We start from the raw sequence: 25,801 nt of genomic DNA, 5'->3' as shown, positions 1-25,801 counted from the left end.
ACCCCATTGACTTGCATGGGAGTTGCAACCGAGGAAAGGTGCGAGAATCTCCAAATATTTATTGCCATAAATATGGAAAAAATGTTGGGCTCAACGGAAGATACATTTGAATTCTTCTAAAATTCACAAATTGGTTGGATTAGGAAGGTGGCATTGCAAGGCGAGAAAAAGTAACTTAAATAAAGCAGCTTCCATGTAATAAATAAAATCATGAAAAACAATGGCAGTATTCACAAAATAGCCTGAACTTGGCAGGACCTTTGAAAGCTGGCATGGGCCAACTTCAGCCCTCCAGGTGTTTTGGACTTCAACTCCCACAATTCCTAACAGCCTACCGGCTGTTAGGAATTGTGGGAGTTGGAGTCCAAAACACCTGGAGGGCTGAAGTTGGCCCATGCCTGCTTTAATGGATAATGGGAAATAACATTACCCATCATCCCCATTTGCAAACCGAGCCCATCATCCACCAATAAACAAAGCTTGATGCAAGATGCGGATTTAAGGCAAAGCATGTACTTTGCCAAACAGAGGTCTGTCTCCGTTCAGGTTGCAGCTGACTTTTGGGGTTCACTGCTATAGCGAATAGAACTAAAAATCCCATAAAGTCTTCTTCCCTACGCAAAGTAGGCCCAAAGGAAGACCCCGGCGCTGAGGCACAGGATCAGGTTGAAGTTGAGGATGTGCTTGACAGCCGGTGCTTCCTTCTCTTCTTCATTAGAGGCCAAGGCCACCTCCACTTTGGGCCCCGAAGGTGCTGCGTCCTGCCGCTCCATCCCACAGACCCACAGTAGCAGCGCCACCAACCTTGAGGACCCCTTACCTGTGGGGAGACAGGTAACCATTTTAATTTGCAAGCCCAGCAGTTGGAAAGCTAGCTCCTCAGCCCCACACCAAACCCTCCCTTCCTCCTCTTCTCTCTCTCATTGGAGTATCGATATAGTTATAAAGTTATATATAAGGTTAAGGAAAACCCTGCAGCTAGAAAGCTAGGTAGGTTGCTGTGAGTTTTTGGGGCTGTATGGCCATGTTCCAGCAGCATTCTCTCCAGATATTTTGCCTGTATCTGTGACAAATGGCATCTTCAGAGATTCTGTTGACAGTGAGGCAACTGGAGTGTATCTATACCTGTGAAATAATGTCCACAATGGGACAAAAAATCCTTGTCAGCTTGAACCAAGTGTCAGTGTTGCAGTTAACAAGCTTTATTAGCATTGAGTAGCTTTGCAGCTGCAAAGTCAATCAGTGAGGGTATTCAGTGAGGGTTCCCCTTGACGTATGGTAAGAACACTTTTCCTCTGGGTCTTTGTCAATCTTTGACAATAAATAAGAGACACCACTCAGAAACAGGAGGATTCCAGACAGCAAACAATCAAGTACCAATTAACACCCCCCAAACAAGGAAGCCTCCTGGCAACAACTACCAGGCTACCGCTATGCAGATACCCTCACTGATTGACTTTGTAGCTGCAAGATAAGTCAATGCTAATCAAGCTTGCAAATTGCAACATCCGCACATGCTTCAAACAGACACGGGTTCTTTCTCCCAACCTGGACATTATTCCACAGATTGATATATATACACTGCACTGGCTTCACTGCAGCAGCACCTCTGAAGATACCGTTAGCCACAGATGCAGGTGAAATGTCAGGAGAGAATGCTGCTGGAACATGGCTATACAGCCTGGAAAACTCACACCAGCTCAGTCAATCCGGCCATGAAAGCCACCAACAACAGAAAGGTAACTTCTCAGCTACACAACAAACCCTCCCTCCCTCCTCTCTCTCTCTCATTGAGTCATTGTTCCAATTCTGTAATTGGAAAGGTAGCTCCTCAGCCCCACAGGAAACCCTTCCTCCTCCCTCTCATTGGAATGTAGTTAATAAGATAAGATAAAATCTCAATGATTGAGGATTGTGGGAGCTGAAGTCAGCTTTTGGGACACATTGCAATGGTGTTTCCCAAATGCTAAGGGTTGCTTACAACGGCTCTTGTTGCCAGTCTTTTCCGGACCATCGCTGACCTCAAACTGGACTGGAGGAAGAGGGGGAGGAGGGAGATGTGTTGCTTGGATGTCCTCAATGGGGCCTGCGGATGGAATGGGGACGTCCTTCTTCCTGGGAAGGTCCTTGCGGGTGAACCAGGTCAGGCGGCTGATCTGTTTGGAGGAAACAAAGAAGGATTTGCACCCGGCCCCCATTGAGCACCAAAGTTGAGAAACCACCCCAAAGCATTCCCCAACATTGTATTAATCATTGGATTATGGCTCTGGGTTCTAATGCCTGATCAGCCATGGGAAGCCCTTCTGAACTAACTCCATAATAGGGTCACTGTGGGTTAGACATGGCATGAAGTCCCTTTCCAGCTCTGAGCAGTCAGCAGACATGTGGACAGCGCACCCTTTCCTGGGGCGGGGGCTCCGTCCAGAGGCTGACAGCCACCACCACCAGCAGCGAGACCAGGCTCAGGATCATGGAGAAGTAGAGGTAGTGGACGTCTTTGACCACCGTTGGACGCTGGTCTGGCTCCCCGCATTGTGGAGGCAGGAAGACAAAGTCCAGGACCATTCGGATGACCCCCATGACCATGCCCACCGTCAGGCCACAGAAGGCGCCCTGCAGAAAGAAGAGAGGGAGGGAAACAAGGAGGGAAGGAAACAAGAATGGGAAAAAAAGAAGGCAGGAAGGAAGATGGGGAAGGAATGAAGAAAGAACAAAGAAGGAAAGGGAGGGAGAAAGTGAAGAAAGAAGGAAAGAAAGAAAGAAAGAAAGAAAGAAAGAAAGAGTAGGAGGGAGGGATGAGAGGGAGGGAAGAAATAAATAAATAAATAAAGAGAAAGAAAGAAAGAAAGAAAGAAAGAAAGAGAAAGGAGGAGAAAAGGAAGGAAGGAAGATGGGGAGGGAAGAAAGAAAGAAAAAAGAAGGAAAGGTAGAGAGGAAGAGAGGGCAAGAGAAGGGAAGGGAAAAGAAACAAAAAGAGGGAGGGAGGGGAAGAAAGAAGGAAGGAAGGAAGGAAGGAAGGAAGGAAGGAAGGAAGGAGGAAATAAGGGAGAGAGGGAAGAAAGAACAAAAGAAAGACAAAGGAGGTGGAGGGAGAGAGGGAAGGAAGATGGGGTGGGAGGGAAGAAAGAAAGAAAGAAAGAGAGAGAGAGAGAGAGAGAGAGAGAAGGAAAGAAGGGAGAGAGGGAAAAATCTTGGGTCAGGCTTCTGATCAAGCATAGGGACAACAGGTGGAAGCGGTCCCCAAGGGCCATCTAGTCCAACCCCAATTCTGCTAGGCAGGAACACCCTCCTTGGAGATGTCCACCCAGTCTTTATTCAAAGACCCTCCAAAAATGGAAATTCATTACTTTAACAAAAAAAGCTTTAGCATTGAAGAGAATGGGATAAAAATGGAAAAATCCCATTCCAAGGGTAGCACATCCTGTCCAAGTTGTATCCTCAAACTAGGATGCCCAAACTTGAGCCCTCCAGGTTGTTTGGACTCCGACTCCCAGAAGCCTCTGCTGCCTACTTAATCACGCTAGAGATATCTGGTTTCTGGCTCCTGCAGAATTCTGGGGTTTGTAGTTTGGTGAGGCTGTTAAAGGTTCCTCCCTACTTTGTACTTCATCAGTCAACAATCAGGGAGGCTGGGAGCTGAAGTCCAACGAGAGACCAGTGTTTGGAAACTATGAAAGAAATGTCCATAGTGCTGAAGCCTATCCAAAGAAAAGCTTGGTGGCTCTGCAAATCTGGAAGCCACTGACCCATCCCATTGGCTTGAACTGCTTCCTTGAGTGTAAAGGGGGAAGCGTACTTTTTCATTGGTCCGCTTCCAGAAGCAGCCCAGGATGAAGACCACGGCAACTGGAGGTTGCAAGTAAGAGCTGATGGTCTGGATGTAGATGAAGAGCTGTCCGCCTTGGCTGGCCTGTACCAGCGGGATCCACAGGATGGAGATGGCCACCAGCAGCAGCACAAACACCCTGTGGCCAAGCAACAACTATATATAATGGTATATAATGATATCATAATGTAATAATATAAAATTATTAAAAACCAAATGAACAAGTAATGATTTAAAAGTTACATTAGTGCACATTTCTTCCTAAGGAATTAGTATGAGTTTTGGCACAAGACCATGAGGATGATGCTGGTAGATTATACTATATAATAATAATAATAATAATAATAATAATAATAATAATAATAATAATAAATTACATTATTATATTCTGCTTTTGCTCCTAACTAACCACTCCATGGGACTGTAGATGGCTGGGACCAACAGGAAAGCAGAATAACATAAACCCTTGTGCTGGCAGGACTGAAGACCGACAGGTTGGAAGTTTGAATCTGGAGAAAGCGCAGATAAACTCCCTCTGTCAGCTCCAGCTCCCCATGCGGGGACATGAGAGAAGCCTCTCACAAGGATGGCAAAGCATCAAAACATTCAGGTGTCCCTGGGCAATGTCCTTGCAGACAGCCAATTTTCTCACACCAGAAATGACTTGCAGTTTCTCAAGTCGTTCCTGACATGGAAAAACCCCCACATTATTTGTATTATATTATCTTATTCTGCTCTCCTTTTGCTCCCAACTAACCACTCCGTGGGACTGTGGTTGGTTACGAACAACAGGAGAGCAGGATGATACAATATATTATATTATATTATATTATATTATATTATATAAATAATATAACATAATAATGCATAATATAAATAGATTACAACAATATAATATATATCATATAACATATAACAGTGTCAATGCACTCCCCAACAGTGGAATAAAGGTTATAGCCTTTGGGTGATGCTGACTCTCATTCCTCTGACCATTGCAAGGATGCCACTGTATGCACCTTTGCGGATGTAAATGCAGATACTGAACCTGGAATAAATGCATCCATCTACTGCGAAATCGCCCCTTGGGTTGCATAGTCTAGCCATGGCACTGCTTGCATTGCCGCCTTACCTGCCAACGACCATGAGCTCCCATTCGGAGGAGAGAGGCCGGAAGTGGCGCCAGAGGTCCATGGTGAAGATGGTGCTGGCGCTGTTGAAGATGGAGGTCAAGGAGGACATCAGGGCGGCCACCATCACCGACATCATCAGCCCCCGCAGCCCTGCAGAATGGAAGCCCAGACAAGGGACCGTCAGTCGGGGGGGGAGGGGAAGCATTCACCAGTGCTATATTATTATTATTATTATTATTATTATTATTATTATTATTATTATTAGAAACACAAGATGAGTCCACAGCAAACAAGATCACTCTGCTGGCTGTTGTATTGGATCACACATCGGACACTTCCCAAGTTGTTGTTGTTGTTGTTGTTGTTGTTATTTACCCCACTTTTCTCCCACATTTGTTCTCTTGTATGCCAATAAATTAAGCAATGGTTGTCTATCTCCATTGTGGCATATGAGGCCAAGGTAAGATCCTAGAGGTGGAAGAGAACCCCAAGGGTCCCATTCTGCCAAGCAAGAAAGCACAATCCGATCCCTCCCAATAGATGACAATCCTAACCTCATAGACATGAAAAGATTCCTGGAGAGAAATCAGGTTTTAGAACCATAGAATCCTAGACCAGGAGGAAACTCCAAAAGTCATCCAGTCCAGACCCATTCTGCCATGCAAGCACAATCTAAGCCCTCCCAACAGATGGCCATCCAGTTCCTGCTTAACAATATTATGATAATAATAGAATCATAAAATCTTTGAATCTCTGCCAGGCAGGAAAAGCACAATCAAAGCCCTCTTGATAGATGGCCATCCAGCCCTTAGATAATGATAATAATAATAATAATAATAATAATAATAATAATAATGTTGGAAGGGACCTGAAGGCCATCAAGTCAAACCCCATTCCGCCAGACAGGAAAAGCACAATCAAAGCCCTCCTTGACAGATGCCCATCCAGAGCCTGCATAATAATAATAATAATAATAATAATAATAATAATAATAATAATAGAATCCTAGAATTGGAAGAGACCCCAAGACCATCTAGTCGAACCCCATTCTGCCAGGCAGGGAAAGCACAATTAAAGTCCTCCTGACAGATGCCCATCCAGTCCCTGCATAATAATAATAATAATAATAATAATAATAATAATAATAATAGAATCCTAGAGTTGGAAGGGACCCCAAAGACCATCCAGTCAAACCCCATTCTGTCAGGCAGGGAAAGCACAATCAATGTCCTCCTGACAAATGCCCATCCAGTCCCTGCTTAATAATAATAATAATAATAATAATAATAATAATAATAGAATCCTAGAGTTGGAAGGGACCCCAAAGGTCACCCATTCCAACCCCATTCTGCCAGGCAGGAAAAGCACAATCAACGCCCTCTTGACAGATGGCCATCCAGGCTGTTTATAGAACCCTAGTGTTGGAAGGGACCCTGAAGGCCACCCAGTCCAACCCCATTCTGCCAGGTGAGGAGTCACCATCCAAGCCCTCCCGACAGATGGCCATCCTGGCTTGTGTTCCCTCCTTCCCAGGAAATGCCCACAGCTTCCCCCCATTCCCTTCACCGATCGGCAGGAGCTCAATGACCAGCTTGGGATAGGCGATGTCGGAGCAGCCGGCAGGGTTGTTGCAGATGCGTCGGCAGATTTCCGGATCGGCGCAGGCAACCAGATCTGCGAGGAGATGGGAACACAAAACAAAGAGGACCAGGAACTTATTTGTGGTGGGAATGACCTCCGTGGCCCTAAAGGTCAAGGCGCCTGACTCTTTGGGATCTGGGGAATCCACATAAGATAACTTTACTGCAAAATCCCAATGGTTGCAAACTCCTCTGTCTTGGGGTCTCACCTGGGAAGAGGATGCGGCTGATCATGCCAGGGAAGACCATCATGAAGAGCGGCAGGATCTTCAGGTAGGAGGCCAAGAGAGCCCCCCCTTTGGCGTGGGGCAGGCTCTTGGCCGCCAGGGACCTCTGCACAATGACCTGCCGGAAAAGGAAGAGGCACCTGAGAGGCCTATTAGAAAGGGTTTGGGTCTCCCGTTCCCTTCTTTGCAAACATGCAAACCCTCCTCCCATTTCTCTATCTAGGTTTTTAAGACGGCTACAGATGATGGTCCTATTTATGCTCCTAATATCATTGTTCTATTGATGCAATGATACTGACATCTGCTCCCAAAGTTATGGCATGGTCCTATCAATGTCATGATATCAACATGGAAAATGGTCCTGTTAACATTATTAACATGGAAAGGGCTGCAAGCAATAAGATACACTCTGACTATCATGGCAAGGTCCTTTTAATGCATCACGTTGATACTGGGAGGGTTGGCAAGCAATAGGATCTCCTTGCAGCATCATGGCACGGTATTATTGCTCTTATGGCATTAAACCTGGGCCTGATCCCATTGCAAACCCATGGAAGGAGGCTCTACCTGGTCCGTGCACCAGTACCACAGGGAAGGGATGGTCATCCCCACCAGGACCCCTGGCCAGGGAAGGTCGGAGGTCACCGGGTCCCGGAAAATGTGGAAGGAGTCCTCCCTGGGCAGCCCGCAAGTGCTGTTCTTGTCCCGGTTAGTAGTGATCGCCTGGAAGTACCGCTTCTGCAAGTCATCCAGCCCTCCGACTTTGGCAAAACCTAGGAAGGCAGAGGGGAAGTCAACACAATCCAATGCAAACCCTCCTCCCATTTCTCCCGACAGATGGTCATCTGACCTCATAGTCAGATGGCCAAGATTCATAGAAATAGGGCTTTCCATTTCTAGAGTTGGAGGGAAACTCAAAGGTCATCCAGTCCAGCTCCCTTCCACCCAACAGATGATCATCCAACCTCTTAATGGTTCATAGAGAAACAGGGCTTCAGAGGAAACCCAAAGGCCATCCAGTTCAGCCCCAATTTGTCAGACAGGAAAGCACAATCCAATCCTTCCCAACAAATGATCATCCAACCTCATAAAGGTTCATAGAGAAATAGAGCTTCAGAATCCTAGATCTGGAGAAAACCCCAAAGGTCATCTAGTCTAGCCCTTGTCTGCAAGACAGGAAAGCACAATCCAATCCCTGCCAACAGATGACCATCCAATCTCATACACGTTAAAAGATTAATGAAGAGAAATAGGGCTTTCAAATCCTAAAGTGGGGGAAACCACAAATGGCCATTCAGTCCAACCCCCTTCTGCCATGCAAGCACAATCAAAGCCCTCCTAACAAATAGCCATCCAACCTCAGGTTCATAGAGACATCAGCCCTTAGAATCTTAGAAATGGAGAAAACCCCAATGGCCACCCAGTCCAACCCCCTTCTGCCATGCAAGCACAATCAAAGCCCTCTTAACAGATGGCCATCCAACCTCATAGATATTGGAAGGTTATGGGGAGAAATAGGGATTTAAGATCATAGAACAGAGGAAGCCCCAAAGGCCACCCAGTCCAGCCCCCTTCTGCCAGACAGGAAGACACAACGGAAGCTCTCCCAACAGATGGCCATCCAACCTCATAAAGGTTCATAGAAAAATAGGGCTTCAAAATCATAGAGCGGGAGGAAATTCTAAAGGCCATCTACCTCAGCCCCATTCTGCCAAGCAGGAAAGCATAATCAAAGCCCTCCTGACAGATGACCATTTGATCTCTATTTAAAAAGAAAGAGACTCCAAGGCACTCTATTCCACTGTGAAATTCCCTTCCCCAAATTTCCCAATCGGACTAGGATTCTCGAGACAAACGTTTTCAAGTACATTCCATATATTCTACTCTCTTTATTGCCCTGAATAAAAAGCCTCCCTCCTCAAAGGCACTCACTGAATCCCATGAGGGTCAGTGCTCCGGCCAGCATGATGACCGTCTGCAGGGTGTCGGTATAGATGACCGCCGCCAGACCACCTGCAGAGAGACCGGAAAGAAATGGGAAAGGCTTATGTTCGGGTCTGGGGAGAGTTGTGGGTCTGCAGAAACCATATAAAGCTCCATAAACCAGGGACAAAATCCATGGGTCAAGGTCTGGACTGAGCCGGACCAATGTCCACATACATCTTGTCTTCCCTTGACCATTCCATATTGCTTTATGTCCTCTTTCTCCTCCAAAGTCAGTTATTCTATGCTACACTTTTGCTAGAAAGGCTGTCTTAGGGGTCTTTTGCCATTAGGGCTACCACCTCCCCATATAGAGAACCAAGGTCTGGGGAAATAATAATAATAATAATAATAATAATGTAACAACAAACGATAATAATATAATAATAATAATAATAATAATAATAATAATAATAATAATGTAATAATAATAATAATAATAATAGGCTTAACCAGCTCCTCTTTGCCAAATGCCTAGCAGGCAATAATAATGTCGAGGGAAGGTCTATGTCTTTAGAATCATAGAATCCTAGAGTTGGAAGAGACTTCATGGGCCATCCAGTCCAACCCTCTGCCAAGAAGCAGGAAAATCATGTTCAAAGCAGCCCCAACAGATGGCCATCCAGCCTCTGTTTAAAAACCTCCATAGAAGGAGCCTCCACCACACTCCGGGGCAGAGAGTTCCAATGTTGAACAGCTCTCACAGTCAGGAAGTTCTTCCTAATGTTCAGATGGAATCTCCTGTCCTGTAGTTTGAAGCCATTGCTCTGCGTCCTAGTCCTAATATATATGTTTTAATGTGTATTAATTAAAGAGATAAAAGCAGGATAAAAATAAATATTGACAGCATCTATGTTGTATCCTGCCTTCAGCCATAATAATAATAATAATAATAATAATAATAATAATAATAATTGTATTATCGAAGGCTTTCATGGCCGGAATCACTGGGTTGTTGTATGGCCATGGTCTAGAGGCAATCTCTCCTGACATTTCGCCTGCATCTATGGCAAGCATCCTCACTACCTCTGAGGATGCTTGCCATAGATGCAGGCAAAACGTCAGGAGAGAATGCCTCTAGACCATGACCATATAGCCCAAAAAAACCTACAACAACCCAATAATAATAATAATAATAATAATAATAGCAATAAAACAACAACAATAATAATAATAACATATGAGGATGATGATAGGCTTAACCAGCTCCCCTTTGCCTTCAACCTTGAAGGGATAATAATAGCAATAATAATAATAATAATAATAATAATACAGCAATATTATTATTATTGCTATTATTATATTATTGCTATTCTATTCTTCTTCTTCTTCTTCTTCTTATTATTATTATGGCTATTATAATTATTATAGCCATAATATAATAATTATAATAGCAATAAGAATAAGAATAAGAATAAGAATAGAATAGCAATAATAATAGAATAGCAATAATAATAATAACATAGAAATAATAATAATATATTTATGGTAGGATCCCATGTCCGAGAGGCAGTGAACCCACCCCAGGTATTATTCCAATCTTGGAGAGGACTTCAAAACTTGGACTGGATTGACTGCCCCACTGGCATTAATTCATAGAGTTTGAAGGGGTATCCAGAGGCCATCTAGTCCTACCCTCTTCCATGAAAGAATAGAGGGCCAAAGACAGACATCCAATGGGACAATTCACCATTTAAAGGCTACCAAAGCTGAGCAGTGGACTCTTCACACACACACACACACATACACACACACACACACACCCAAATACTTGGGTTCAGACCTACCTGCCACGGTGTAAATAGCCGTGATGACCAGCAAGCCGATGACCGCCACATAGAGATCCCAGTGCAAGGCCTGCTGGATGAACAGGGCCCCCGCGTACATGTCGACCTGGAGGATGAGACGAGGGCATTGTTGCATTATTGCAGCTCATCCTTAGTCTAGAATTTTCAAAGACTGAATGCTAAGCGGTCAGGGGAAAAAGGAAAGGGCCCGAGGCTGTTAGGAATTGTGGGAGCTGAAGTCCAAAACATTTGGAGGTCCAAAGTTTGCCCACGCCTGGGACAAAACATGCTTTTTCATTGATTTTTTTTCATTGATGGAATGACACAACACAAAGGGCACTAAAGGTCAGATTTGATTCCCCCACATGCCCTGTGCAAAACAAGGGATTTACAGTAATAATTTTGCACGATGATTAGAGGAGAAAACAAGGAAGCAATAGGAAACAATAGGCCACAAGGAAGTCTGGCTTGTATGGGGTTTTTTGCACCGTTTCACAATCGGGCATACCTTGAATGCCAGCAAGTCCGGTTATTCACCAACACTTACCAAAGGAATTTCTTTTAATAAAGCCCAACGGTTGAGGAGGATAAACTGAGTTTACATTTTGTGGATTAAGACCCTAAAGGTTTCAGAATGGGTCCGATCTTGGATGCTAAGCAGGGTCGGCCCTGGTTAGGATTTGGATGGGAGACCGCCAAGGAAAACTGTAGTCTCTAATTCAGAAGGTCTGGGGAAACCACCTCTGAGTCTTCCTTGTCTAAGAAATCTCTATAGAAAACTGGATGCTAAGCAGGGCCAGCCCTGGTTAGTATTTGGATGGGAGACCACCAGGGAGAACTATATGCTCAATTTCAGGTAGAGGGGGGAAATCCCATGCTTATTTTAATTCCCACAGTTCTAGGTTCAGATTCACAGGCAATTAACCTTTCTGGATAATGAAATTGCCCTGGATTGGGCAATCGGTTTGGAAACAGTGTCAGCAGGTTTCTTTTGCACAACTCGAGATGAAATATACAAACGACTTTCAATTGGCTTTGTTACTGTTGCTGTCTGACTCTCATAAGGTTTTTTAAAGGCTGTGTCAACAAAAGAGGGCCTTTACAGTCCTTTTCAGGCTGAGAGAGTGTGACTTGCTGAAGAGCTGAGGGTGAATTTGAAGCCTGGTCGCATTGATCCTAGCCCAGTTATGCCCTACTGCTTCAATCCAATATGTATAATATATAACTTATAACAATATATCATAATATATTATTGTTGAAGGCTTTCATGGCCGGAATCACTGGGTTGCTGTGAGTTTTCCGGACTGTATAGCCATGTTCCAGTAGTATTCTCTCCTGATGTTTCACTTGCACCTGTGGCTGGGATCTTCAGAGATATTGTTGCTACTGAGTCAAGTGGAGTGTGTATATACCTGTGGAATAATGTCCAGGGTGGGAGACAGAACCCTTGTCTGTTTAAAGCAAGTGTGAATGTTGCAATTTGCACGCTTGAATGGCATGAGTAGCCATGAAGCTGCAAAGTCAATCAGTGAGGATCAGAATCAAGACAGTAAATAAAGAACACTATTCAGCAACAGGGGAACTGCAGACAGCAAACAACCAAGTGCCAGTTAACACTTCCCAAGTGGAGGATGCCTCTAGGCAACAACAGCCAGGCGACCTCTATGCAGGTACCCTCACTGATTGACTTTGCAGCTTCATGGCTACTCGATGCTATTCAAGCTTGCTTCACTTCCAGGAGAATTTCTGAAGATACTATTAGCCACAGATGTAGGCAAAACGTCAGGAGAGAATGCTTCTGGAACATGGCCATTCAGCACGAAAAACTCACAGCAACCCAGTGATTCTGGCCATGAAGGCCTTTGACAACTCTGCAGTTGTTGCTGTGTGATTCCAATATGGTTTCCTTGGAAAGATTGCCTTCCTTTGAGACTGAGAGAGTGTGACTTGCCCAAGAGCTGAGGGAAGCCTGGTTTCATTGCTCCCAGTCCAATTATTCCCTACTGCTTCAATTTGATATATATAATATAATACTATATTATATTTTGGAGCCCCCGAAGGTGCAGTGGGTTAAACTGCTGAGCTGCTAAACTTGTTGGCCGAAAGGTGGCAGGTTTGAATCCAGCGAGTGGCGTGAGTTCCTGCTGTCAGCCCCAGCTTCTATCAACCTAGCAGTTCAAAAACATGCAAATGTGAGTAGATCAATAGGTACCACTCCAGCGGGAATGTAACAGTGCTCCATGCAGTCATGCTGGCCACATGACCTTGGAGGTGTCTACGGACAATGTCGGCTCTTTGGCTTAGAAATGGAGATGAGCACCAACCCCCAGAGTCTGACACAACTGGACTTAATGTCAGGGGAAAACCTTTACCTGCCTTTAACTATATTATATTTATATATAGTATAGGTAAAGATGAGACCCTCATCTCGGCCATACAATTCCATTGACAAGTCACAGTCTCTCAGCCTCACAGCAACGAAGTCTTTGCAGAACAGACTCCATTGCAGACTTTCCTTTCCTCCTTGCCTCTCTTGGTCTACCACAGCCCCCCATGATATATGCAAATATATGCAAAGGTATGCAAATATATGTAAATATCAGGCCTAAGTGGGACCTACTCTTTCCAAGCCAGTTCTGTTCTGTCTCCTCTCGCCGTCTCCTTACTTACTGAGATTTTGGTGAATATATAGATAAACAAGTAGAGGATGGCTAAGAAGATCTGGATCCGTTTGCCGCCAAAGCGCCGCTGCAAGTACTCCGGCATGGTGGTCACCTGGAAATGATGATGGTGTTGATAATGATGATGATGATGATGATGATTATTATTATTATTATTATTAATTTATTACCTGTCTCTTCCTGTACTCTTGAGGCAGGATACAACATCGTTAAAATAAGACATAAATCACTATTAAAAGACACCAAACAATTCAGTGGTAATGATGGTGCTCATGCAGCTCAAAGGTGGTAATTGCAACCTAGTAAGTAGCAATTGCACCAGTGTAACTCAACAGCGGTGATTGCACGACAGTATCTTAGCAATTGAACACATGGTGCAACTCCCACAGTTATGCTGATGTAATGCAGCAGTTGCATTTGGACTCAAATATTTCAGCAGCAACAAATGCATTCCAATAATTCAGCAGCAGAAATGGAGCTCAAAGTAATTCAGCAATTGTTGTGCTCATGTAACTCAAGAGGCGTAATTGCACTCAAATAACTCAGCAGTTGCCTTTGCACTCAAGTAATTCAGGAGTAGCTGAAATTAATAATAATAATGGCTTGAACAACAACAACAAACAACAACAACAACATAGACTAATATCTTTTTTTCATAGTGCCTTAGTGTCTAGGTTTTTAAGCCTTTTCCTGAGGTATTCGATTCAGAAAATTGCATTGAATATACCACATTGGCTCCAGTTTCTTAGATATTATAATTATTGTGGTTTTCTATAGGCAACTGATAGATGGCATATGGTCTGTATCTCAAAAGCTAAGGTGATAGGGGAAAACTGGTGCCATTTTTGCAATCAGCAACTGCAAAAACTGCAGACACAAGACTAACAATGAAGGTACCAAAATGTGTGTTGGGCAGTGTTATTATTATTATCAGTAATAACAGCACTCATGTCTTGTTGTTCCTCTATGAAATGTTAGGAAACTTGACATGACCCTGAGAAGCGCCCGTCCCCATTCTCCGACCCCTTTGTCCTCTTCATCCATGTAAACAGGAGTCCAAATTGAGGTTCTGTTGGCATTCAAACCAGATTGTTGGCTCATTTGAAATGTACCCTATTGCTGTAAGGAGTAAGTATGTAAGTAAAGACTGAGTACTCACCCCGGCTGCGATGTAGATAGGAAGGAACAGCCAGGCCATCACCAAGACACAGAACATGCCCTGAGGAAGGAAACAATGGACACATCAGAGGGAAAGCCGGCGCCAGGATGCTGCTTTGGGAGCCAGGACTCACCCTCCACTCTGCTCTGCACTAGGTTCACTTAAAAAGATATAAATATATATCACAAAGAAGGTTCCAACTACCCCATTCAGATTTAATGGGTAGTCCTAAGTGCATCTGTTGTGGAGGTAGAAAGGAGAGTAAACCACACACAACACCCCTGCTAGGTAGACACATTAATTTCTCCTCTCGTGGCCTCTTTCAGCTGCGCAATGGGACGGAGTGTCTCAAAGTCAAGCAGTTACTTCTGATCCAAAACACTGCAGAGTCTTGGTCACAGCAGAGATTTTATAGCACAGCCTCTGACCTTGGACAGTAGCTCACTGCTTGAATAAGCACACTTGATCTTTGGCTTTCATCCACACACCTTTGGGGGTTTATTCTTCTGTCACTGCTATATACAACTGTTTACATGTCTACTATCAGTATACAGAGATACTCACAACCATAGGAAGACACTCAAACAATGAGGATGGTGATGGATTGCAGATGAAGAGAGATCATAGCAAGCTATCTAAGATGGCAGAGAACATTTCTCCCTCCAGAGAGAAAAAAAAACTAGCAGCTTTGCTTTTCTTAACCCTACAGTGGACTGTGCTGTGAACACATGTGCATTAGAATTGTATTTTTCCACACTGGAGGTCTATGCAATGCATTCCTATCTAATACAGCATTTTTCTACCTGACAGCATCAAGCTTGCATGGACATCAAATAAGGATTTCTCTGTTGCAGAAAAATAGCAACAACAACACCTTGAAGTTCTTGGCTGAAAGATCGCTTCTAAGGTTTGAGAAATGGTCTAACTTTAATCACCTTGTGTTCAACATCCGGAGCCAAGGTTCGAGTCTTAGACTATGACTCCCCACTTAAGCATAGAAAGCCATTTGGTGACCCCTAGGCAAGTCGCATTAGTCGCATTAGCCATAGGGGAAGGTAAGGTCAACCCCTCCCTCTTTTGAACAAATCTTGACAAGAAAACTCACCATAACTTGGAAATTACTTGAAAGCACACAATGACAACAATCCCCGAATAAGTAGTTTACACTTTAGCCTGAAAGTTCACAGATACAGAGGTGCCTGGGAATTATACAGAATGATGGGCTTTGCAGTTTGCTGAGCCACTAGCCCTATGCAGAAGAGAAGGCTAAAAATCTTGACAAATTATTGGTACTGTATTGGTTTTATTGTGAGCCGCTTTGAGTTTCTTTTTTTAGATAATAATAACAACAACAAGAAGATCCCAAGTGTAAACTCTGCAAGGAAGCAGAGTTTACATTAGAACGTATGCCATCAAAGCCAGAATTGAAAAGTTGACGATTGATCCCACGTGTAGACTCTGCAAGGAAGCAGATGAAAGAATAGATCACATCCTAAACTGCTGCAAGAACATTGTGCGGACAGACTACAAGCAGAAGCATAACACCGTTGCTCAGATGATTCATTGGAACTCTTGTCACAAATACCATCTGCCTGCGACAAAGAACTGGTGGGATCACAAGCTGGAAAAAGTTACAGAGAATAAACACATCAAACTACCCTGGGACTTCCGAATTCAAACTGACTGAGTTTTGGAGCACAATACTACTGACCTCATGATCGTGATAAAATAAAACCAAGTATGGATCATCGATGATGCAATCCCAGGCAACAGCAGGATTGAAGAGAAACAACTGGAAAAGCTGACACGATACGAGGATTTAAAGATCGAACTGCAAAGACTCTGGCACAAGCCAGTCAAGGTGGTCCCAGTGGTGATTGGCACACTGGGTGCAGTGCGTAAAGACCTTGACTAAAATACAATTGCCGCTGACAAAATTACCATCTGTCAGCTGCAAAAGGCCACCCTACTGGGATCTGCACACATTATTTGCCAATACATCACACACTTGGAAATGTATCCTAGACACTTGGGAAGTGTCCGACGTGGGATCCAATACAACAACCAGCATAGTGAACTTGTTTGCTGTGTAATAATTTTGTTGTGTTTCCAATAATAATAATAAGGTTCCCATGATCCCACAGCATTGTGCCATGGCAGTTAAAGGGCTGCCAAATCACATTAATTGTACAATATAGATGCACTCAGAGTCTTATCTATAGGATAAAATAAGCTGGATTCTATCACTTGCCAAATGGGAATGCTGGAATCTATCAATGAAAGGACTGCAATGTTTTTTCTGCATCATTGGCTGCCACTAAATTTGACTTTTTTGCCAGGGCCAGGCACTCAATTGAAGCGCAGCCTTCGGATAAAGCAGGCAGGAGTCCATGAAACCACGCACCCCATAAAAGGTGTTTCGGGTGATGCAATGGTATCTTTTTGTTGTTGTTTTTTTTCCTGGAACAAAGTGAATGGGGAGAGAGATTCAAGAGCCACTCAGAGGTTGAGTAATGGATCAAAGGGCATAAGCAGCCTTTGCCAACTGGGTTCGGAGCGAGTAGCAACATGCCCATTGGCACTCAAGAAGCACATCCCGAACATGAGGCGATGCAGCTAACAAAGGGCATGGCTTCAATACATCTCCTCCAAGGCCACACTGCAAACAGATACAGACTAGACTCCTATCAAAGACATATGCTGGCCTCAATTCAGTTATACCAGCATCAAATAGCAACATGGAGTAAGCAGTGAGGCCTTCTGCAATGCACAACATCCCAAATGGGCAAAAGCATTCAAGGAGACCAATGCCAAAGGGGCAGAGCACTAGATGGAAACCCAGAACAATGTGAAAAGGGGCACTAGAAACCTTCTTCCACAATGCTCATAAAGTGCCATATTGTTGTTGCAAACCCATAATATTGTGCAAAGAGGTATTGGATATCTTCTTCTGCAATGCCCATAAAATGGCATATTGAACTAGAAGCCTCCTGGCCATTTAGTGGCCAATTTCTCGAACATTTTGTGTCATTAGAAATGGAAGACCTGGAAAAGACTCTAGCTGCCGCAAGACCAACCACCTGCTTCCTCGATCCTTGCCCCTCCCGGTTGGTTAAGGAGTGCTGGGAGGGACTACGAGATCCCTTAAAGAACATCATCAACAGCTCCTTGGAGCAAGGAATTTTTCCAGATTGCCTTAAAGAAGCAGTGGTCCACCCTCTCCTGAAAAAACCAAGCCTTGATGCTGCCATACCTAGTAACTATCGCCCAGTTTCAAACCTTCCGTTCCTGGGCAAGGTGATTGAACGGACAGTGGCGGGGCAGCTACAGCAATTCTTAGATGAGACTGCGGGTTTGGACCCCTTTCAATCAGGCTTTCGTTCAGGTCATGGGACAGAGACTGTCTTGGTAGCTATTATTGACAAAATTCGTCATCAGTTAGATCGAGGCGGATCAGCACTATTGGTACTCTTGGACCTCACAGTTGCATTTGACACCGTGGACCATGACTTGCTGACTCATCGATTGGCTCTATCTGCTGTACGAGGTTTAGCCCTCAAATGGTTCAATTCATTCCTCCGGGACCGAAGACAGAGGGTGGAGTGGTCAGGCCAAAGCTCTGAGAGCTCCGGCCTTTGCTGTGGAGTTCCCCAGGGTGCTATCCTCTCGCCCCTGTTATTTAACATCTACGTCCGACCACTTGCTGGACTGGTGCGGAGCTTTGGCATAGAGTGCTACCACTATTTTATTTATTTATTTATTTAGTACACTTGTATACCGCTAATATCTCAGCCTGTGCGGCGACTCATTGCGGTTTACAACATTTTAAAAATACAATATTCACTTTAAAAATATAAAATAAAATATAAAAATACATACATATACATACATAGTATTGGGCCACCAATACAGACCGGAACATCTCATAGTTAAAGTCGTAATCCAATTCGTTATCCTTGATTGCTAGTCCATGATCTATGGACTATGCAGATGATACCCAGCTACTCTTGCGTCTCGAACCTGGGACAACCGCGATTCCTGAGAACTTTAAGCTGTGTTTGGAAGCAGTGATGAGTTGGCTACGAGCAAGCAGACTAAAAGTCAATCCTGCAAAAACTGAGATACTCAGCCGCCAGAATTAACCCAGTCTCTGTCTGATTTCGATGGGGAAGCTCTGGTTCCATCTGTTGCAAACCCATAGCAATGTGCAAAGAGGCACTAGATACCTTCTTCCATAGTGGCAATAAAATGGTATATTGTTGTAGCATCCCCAAACATGAGGTGATGCACCAGCAAAGGGCATGAGCTCATTGTTTAAGAAGGAAAGTGCCCCATAAAGAAAGGCCAACTCACATTCCACTCGTAGGCCGTGGCTGCGATGCCCGACGCTGCCCCGGAGCCGGCCAAGCCGATGAAGTGCCCACTGCCCACATTGCTGGCAAACAGGGAAGCTCCCACCTGTCGGAAAGGAGAACCAGTTCAGACTGCAATGCCCTTAAAATGGCATATTAATAGCATTGTGCAAAGAAGCATTGGGTACCTTCTTCTGTAATGCCCATAAAAGGACATATTTATAGGATTGTGCAAAGAGGTACTGGATACCTATTCCTGCAATATATCTTTTGCAAAAGACATATTGTTGTTACAAACTCAAAACATTGTGCAAAGAGGCACAGGATACCTTTTTCTGCAATGCCCATAAAAGGACATATTGATTGCGTTGTGCAATGAGGCACTGGATATCTCCTTCTGCAATATGTCTTCTGCAAAAGACATATTGTTGTTGCAAACTTGTAGCATTGTGCAAAAAAGCACTGGATATCTTCTTCTGCAATGCCCATAAAAGGACATATTGATTGCATTGTGCAAAGAGGCACTGAATACCTTCTTTTGCAATATGTCCTCTGAAAAAGACAAATTGTTGCACACTCATAGCATTGTGCAAAGAGGCACTGGATACCTTCTTTTGCAATATGTCCTCTGCAAAAGACATATTGTTGCACACTCATAGCACTGTGCAAACAGGCACTGGATACCTTCTTCCGCAATTGTTATAAAAGGGCATAATGGGGGTGTATACTCCCCTGACAAAGCATGCCAACAAAGACCCTTATTCTACTACCCTCAAATGGGTTCCTGACAATTGGAAACGACTTACCGGCCACCAGACCATCTCTCCTCCGGCTAGGAAGTAGCCCTTCACGGTGCTCCGCTTGGTCTTCCACATGGACTGCGGGAAACATAGAGCAGGGTCAAGATGGAAGGCATCATGGGGAATCTCAAAACAACTCCCACATTGGGAAACTGGGAGACCTGTTTTTTAAGTGTTGTAAACCACAATGAGTCGCCGACTTAGGCTGAGATATTAGCGGTATACAAGCGCATAAATAAATAAATAAAATAAATAAATAAATAAATAGAATGGCTATGAGCATTGGACCACCCCTTTCCATTGCCTATGGAAACTCGGATGTCAGAACCATCTCCCATCCAAGTCCTTACCAGGACTGACCCTGTTTAGCTTCCTGTAGCCTTTTAAGGCACAGCTGGGCTCCAGTTCCATCAAATACAGTGAACAGAGAGGGATGTTGGGAACTGTGATCCAGCTGCCTCTCTGAATATATGTGTGCATTCAAGTCCACGATAATCTTAGGCAGTATCATTACATATTCTAGAAGGGGATGATATTTTGGGAGGGACTATGGTCCCAGCATTCTCAACCATACTGTGGATTATGGGGAGTACAGTCTCTCCCAAAATATAATGGTTCCCCAATTGGAGCATTACCGAAACTGGGGAGTTTTTTTAAGAAGGGGGACTACAACTGCCATAATCCATCCCAATGAGATGTGTGATGGATTATGGAACATGTAGTCCCCCAAACTTATTTTCAGAGAGGGAGAAAGAGCTTCCTTACCCAAAGCCCAACGCCCAAGACGAAGACGAAGTACAGGACCAAGACAGCGATGTCCACAGCCTCCAGGTTCTTCTGGGGAAAGGCGTCCCATTGTCCAGTGCTGTCCGTAGGGGCCGAAGTGGTGCCACTGGCCTCCATGGCTCCTGGGTGCCTTTACTTCCCAATACACTTATCTGGCCCAAAGAGATAGGGATTACAAAGGGCCTGGTTCCCTAGGAGACATTGTTGGCCAAATATGTGCCCTGCTTTGACTTTGGGACCAACCCAGGAAAGAAAGGGCCCAAGGCAAGCAAGGGTCAGGTGGCCCAAGTGCTTGTTTGTCCAGCGGGAAGAGAAACAGCCAGATTCCGGGGAGAGAGCCAAGGGCAACATGACAGATCAACCGCCGGAAAGAAAGAGTGGGGTTTGGGGGCAGGACTTGCAAGGAAAGGAGGCCTGCAGAGTGTGCAAAGATTCCCCCAAATCCAAAAATGTATTCAGCCATTCACTGCCTTGTCTGTTTTGCTAGATCCGTAGCATTGGCAAGGTGCATCTGCACCGCAGGAGGAATGCATGATGCCACTACTTTGATGCTATTTCAAGCCTGGGAGGTGTAGTTTCACAAGGTCTTTTGCCTTCTATGCCCAAAGGGTTGGTGCCTCCCAAACTACAACTTCCCAGCAATGCACAGCACTTGGCCATGGCGTTGAAGGCGGCTTCAAACTGGTCTCCCATCCAGGGAATGGCCAGACCCAGCCCTGCCTAGCACCCAAAATTATAAGAGATATAAGAAACAACAACGATGCAAATAACTTGGATGCTTCCACTCAGGAAACAGCCAGACCCAACTTAGCATCCAAAACTAAGAGTCTTCTTTCAATCCTTTCCCTGGAGTCTCCCATTTGGAAAGCAGCCAGGTCCAGCCCTGCTTAACATCCAAAATTAAAACCACAATAATAATAATAATAATAATAATAATAATAATAATAATAATAACAATTATACAACCTGCGTACCTCACATTTAGGGATCAACCATTCCCTGTTTGGATCAAAAACCCAAACCTGAAGATGTCATAATAACAATAGCAACAACAACAACATAAGTTTGGCACAGATTTCTCAATGTGATGGGATCCTGGGGTTTGTAGTTTTGGCAGAGAAGGCCTTGGGAAACTACAACTCCCACGACTCCGTAGCATTGAGGCATGGCAGGGAAAGCATCTTGAGCTCAGTATCCACGCCAATCCAGTATTCACACCAATTGTTGTTGTTGTTGTTGTTGTTGTAGACAGGAGTTTTCCCCAATTCACCAATCTCATTCAAGGATCAGCCAAGGTTCTGCCCTGCTTTGCACCCAAAACCAGAAACAAAAAAGCTTCAACAGTAATGATAATGATAATGATAACAGATGGCAGTCCTCCTCCTCCCTGGGTTTCCCATTCAAGGATCAGACAGTTCCAATCCTGCATAGCACCCCAAACTAGAAGAGACGGGGCACCTGTCCAGACCCTTCCTTGGAGCCAAAGATGAGAAAGGACACTCACGGTCAAGGGGTCACCTCCAGCCAGGCCAGGAAGGAGTGAAACTCCCCGAAGGAGTCCTCTGCCGAGGGCAAGTTCCCCAGGAGCGGACAAACGGGTTTGCCTCCTTGGCTGAAGGGTGCTCCTGGCTGCAGGATGGGGCCAGGCTTGCAGCCAAACCTCTCCTTGTGTCATTTCCCAATTGGCTTCAATCCCATTCAAGTGGCAGGAAGTTCCCCTGGCACAACAGGTCCACCTGTGTGCCATCCTCCATGGTGCAGATACCGGTCTCAGGGTACTTTCCCTGCCATGCTTCATGCTACGAAGTTGTGGGAGCTGTAGTTTCCCAAGGTCTCTGGCCTTCTCTGCCAATCTACAAATCCCAGGAGCCCATCGCATTGAGAAAGCGGTGCACAAACTCCATCCAGCCAAGGAAGGCAAAGGTCTTGTAAAAATTACAACTTCCAGGTTTCCATGAAATTGAACAAGTAGTGAAAGTGGTGTCAAACCGGTATTAACCCCATAGTGTAGATGCCCCTAGTGCTTTCCCTGCCCTAAACAACCACCCAGTTGAAGCAAACCGGTCTGTTTGTTGTGGGACAAATCACACATCAAGGGGAATGTTTATCCCCTGCAAATCATCTGTTTTCTTTCCTGTAGAGAGGTCTTTCCTTATACGAGTGGTTCCCAACCTTTTTTTGACCAGGGACCACTTGACCAGGGATCACTTTGACCAAGGACCACTCTCCAACAATAGTACCAAAAAGGTTGCGAATCATGTTTTGCTCAACTTCAGGATTGGTTTGGTTATTTGGGGTGCTGATTCAGAAAATCGCATGGATAGACCACATCAGCTATAGTTTCTGATAAAGAACATATGCCACCCAGTAGTTGCCATCTACTTGCCCACAGAAAACCATATTTAATAAGCCTCGGCACTATAAGAGGGTTTCAGTGTAGTAACTGTGAGGCCACAGACCATATTTTAGTTCTTGCAGACCACTGATGGTCCACAGACCACAGGTTGGGAACCACTGCCTTATAGACACAACCCAGCAAGCAGATTTGCAAAGTGAGCCCAGGTTTGCCAATGCAGTCTTTAATGCAAGAGGCACAAAATGCAAGGGATGTAGGCAAAAGCAACGGACTGTACTATGACAACCAGAAGCCGTTTGCTAATATGAGGAATATATTTGCAAATCAAATCAAATAAAAAATGTTCTTAACTACAGTTGGACTTTTCTGATGGAGAAAGAGACAATGCAAATTATTCCAAATGCAGAATACAGAGATGCTTTGAATCTCTTTTAAGAGAGGGAAGTGGTATATAATAACAATAATAATAATAATAATAATAATAACAATAACAATTCCTAGACACTTGGGAAGTGTTTGACTTTTGATCCAATACAACCAGCATAGTGATCTTGTTTGCTGTGTACTAATCTTGTTGTGTTTCAAATAATAATAATAATAATAATAATAATAATAATAATAATAATAATAATAGAGGGCTAGCACCTGCTATGACAGAGATCTTTCACACCAAATAAAATAAAATAGGCGAAACACAGACTGACTGTTTTGATATAGGCAGTGATCACCGATATGGACAAAGCATGCTAAATGCAGATACATAGCTGTTTTAGGTCTTATTTAAGAGAGAAGCAAAATAGAAATATACTAAAAATTAGTAAGAATAACAGAGGGCAATCGTGTGCTATGACAAACAAGAAGGCTTTCACCAACTTGGAGCACAGCTCTGCAAATACAACACAATATAATAGTACTTAACACAGTTGAACCTTTCCGATACAGGCAGTAATATAAAGAATGCTAAATGCAAGATGCCCAGGTGAGGGCAATTGTATGCTATGAGAAACAGAGGCCTTTCCTGCATTTGGAAAGGACCTTTACCCCAAGATCAAATGCTGAGCACTTCGTACAGGATGTCCCAGGTGCCACCGAAGGACTCACCTGTCGGCGCCGAGGCCGTTTTTGGCCCTCCATCTCCACCTGCAAGAAGAAGAGCAACACTCCTCTCGGCTTGCAGCCTCCAAGCGATGGAAAACTTGGCCATTTTGTGGATTCAGAGCACAGCCGGCTCAGTTTCCTCCTTGGCACAAAGGCTTGGGGGCGGGAGGCCGGAGAACAAGAGGGGCATTGAAGCGGAGGAGCCATGGAAAGTGGCAACCCAATGCCCATTGTTGCCTGCCAGGGAGCCTGGACTGGGTGGCCCTTGGAGTCGCTTTGAAGCCTATGATGCTGTGATGCTATGAAATTGATGCTTTTCAAAGCTCTGGGCCTGGATGGACACATCTGGACCCTGGATGGGACCTCCAAAGTCCATCTGGCCCAACCTCTTTCTGAAATGAAGGAAAATACAACCTGATCCCTTCCAACAGATACCCATTCATCCATCCAGAGAAGGGGATTCACCAGACTTGTCCAATAGATTGATGTATGGATGGATGAATAATACTGGATGGGAACCCTATAGGCCATTCAGCTTGACCCTTTCTGCCAGACAGAAAGACACCATCCAAACCCTCCTGACAGATGGTAATCCAGCCTCTGTTTAAAGGCCTCCAGAGAAGGGAAATCTTTAATTGCAAAACAAGGTAGGGCTAGATGGCAATATATTATAGAATCTGAAAGTTGGAAGGGGTCTCCCAAGAGCCATTTAGTCCACCCCACCCCCTTTTGCAATTAAGGACTATACAACCCGACCCCTCCTGATGGATACTCATCTAGCCATCCAGAGGGAGAGATTTATCAGACTTGTCCAATAGACTGATGTATGGATGCATGGGTGGGAGGCAATCCAGAACAACCTTTTCTGTGAGACTGAAAGATACAATCCAAAGCCTCCTGACAGATGGCCCTAGAATCATAAAATCGTTGAATCCTAGAAACGTCAGGGTCAGCCCCCTTCTATCAGGCAGAAATATACCATCCAAGTCCGCTTGACAGATGGCCATCCAGCCTCTGTTTTAAAGGCCTCCAGAGAAGGAGAATCCACCCCTTCCTAAGGCAGCATTTTGTATTATTATATAAAATCTGAGAGTTGGAATGGGGTCCCCAAGGGCCATCTTGTCCAACCCTTTTCCGCAATGAAGGAAGATACGACTCGATCCCTCCCAACAGATGCCCATCCAGCCTTTGTTTAAAAACCTCCAGAGAAAGAGATTTTACCAGACTTGTCCAATAGATGGATGGATGAATAACATTAGATGGGGGCCCTAGAGGCCATCCAACCCAACCCTTTCTGCCAGATAGGAAGATACCACCCAAACCCTCCTAACATATGCCTCTGGTTAAAGACCTCCAGAGAAGGAGACTGAGGGTCCTTCTTCACAGCCATATCACCCAGAATATCAAGGCAGAAAATTCCACAATATTTGCTTTGAACTGGGTTATCTGAGTCCACACTGCCATATATTCCAGTTCAAAGCAGAAAATGTGGGATTTTATTCAGTTGTGTGGGAGGGTCCCTCAGACTGCACAGCCAAACAGCTTTCAAACTTTGCAAACTTTTTTGTTAACGTTCGAGTCCATTCTAACGAGAAGAAGCCCAAATTGGAGATGAGACTCACCCTCTTTGGTGCCACCGACTGCTTACTGATCCTTGCATTGGCTTAAATAATTGTGGGGAAAGTGTGAATTTTATAGCCGGAAAGGTCGCATTCCTGGTGCCCTGGTTACTGTTTGAGCCTTGTGTGCCCAGCAAGGGAATGGGACGCCTTATCAGGGATGCGGGGGTCAAACTCCAAAGGGTATCCTCTGCCCGTTGCAAGAAAGAGAGGGGGAAAGCGGATAAAGAAAACACAACAAAAGTATGCCAGGCTCCTTGGAGACCTCTGCTGATGGGAAGGAAACGTCAACAAAAGCATATTTTACAATGAACATGAAGGAGCGTTTCCAAGCAGGCTGCCGCATACTTTCCAACA

At 44.5% G+C, this 25,801-nt stretch overlaps 1 protein-coding gene across 4 annotated transcripts; it reads right to left on the bottom strand.

The window, feature by feature from the left end:
- Positions 1 to 309: 309 nt before the first annotated feature.
- On the bottom strand, positions 310 to 25,578 carry SLC5A11 (solute carrier family 5 member 11). Of its 4 annotated transcripts, none has more exons than XM_060786478.2 (16): positions 25,448 to 25,578; positions 20,351 to 20,523; positions 19,592 to 19,663; positions 18,787 to 18,891; positions 14,434 to 14,493; positions 13,264 to 13,368; positions 10,594 to 10,699; positions 8,756 to 8,836; positions 7,391 to 7,596; positions 6,806 to 6,941; positions 6,523 to 6,630; positions 4,956 to 5,106; positions 3,797 to 3,965; positions 2,398 to 2,613; positions 1,982 to 2,156; positions 310 to 820 (listed from the first exon to the last, which is right to left on the bottom strand). In XM_060786478.2, exons 2-16 carry the CDS (start codon positions 20,486 to 20,488, stop codon positions 615 to 617), a joined length of 2,034 nt encoding a protein of 677 aa, XP_060642461.2. In that variant the 5' UTR covers positions 20,489 to 20,523; positions 25,448 to 25,578; the 3' UTR covers positions 310 to 614. The 4 variants fall into 4 exon arrangements, with proteins under 4 accessions (XP_060642461.2, XP_060642465.2, XP_060642462.2 ...); XM_060786482.2 differs by having other exon boundaries at positions 2,022 to 2,156; XM_060786479.2 differs by lacking the exon at positions 25,448 to 25,578 and adding an exon at positions 23,829 to 24,443.
- Between the last annotated feature and the right edge of the window lie 223 nt (positions 25,579 to 25,801).

This window comes from Anolis sagrei, chromosome X (genome assembly GCF_037176765.1).
Source record: "Anolis sagrei isolate rAnoSag1 chromosome X, rAnoSag1.mat, whole genome shotgun sequence".
In the NCBI taxonomy this organism is placed as follows: Eukaryota; Metazoa; Chordata; class Lepidosauria; order Squamata; family Dactyloidae; genus Anolis; species Anolis sagrei.
The sequence above is the reverse complement of the archived record's forward strand: the minus strand, read 5'-3'. Positions and strand labels throughout refer to the sequence as shown.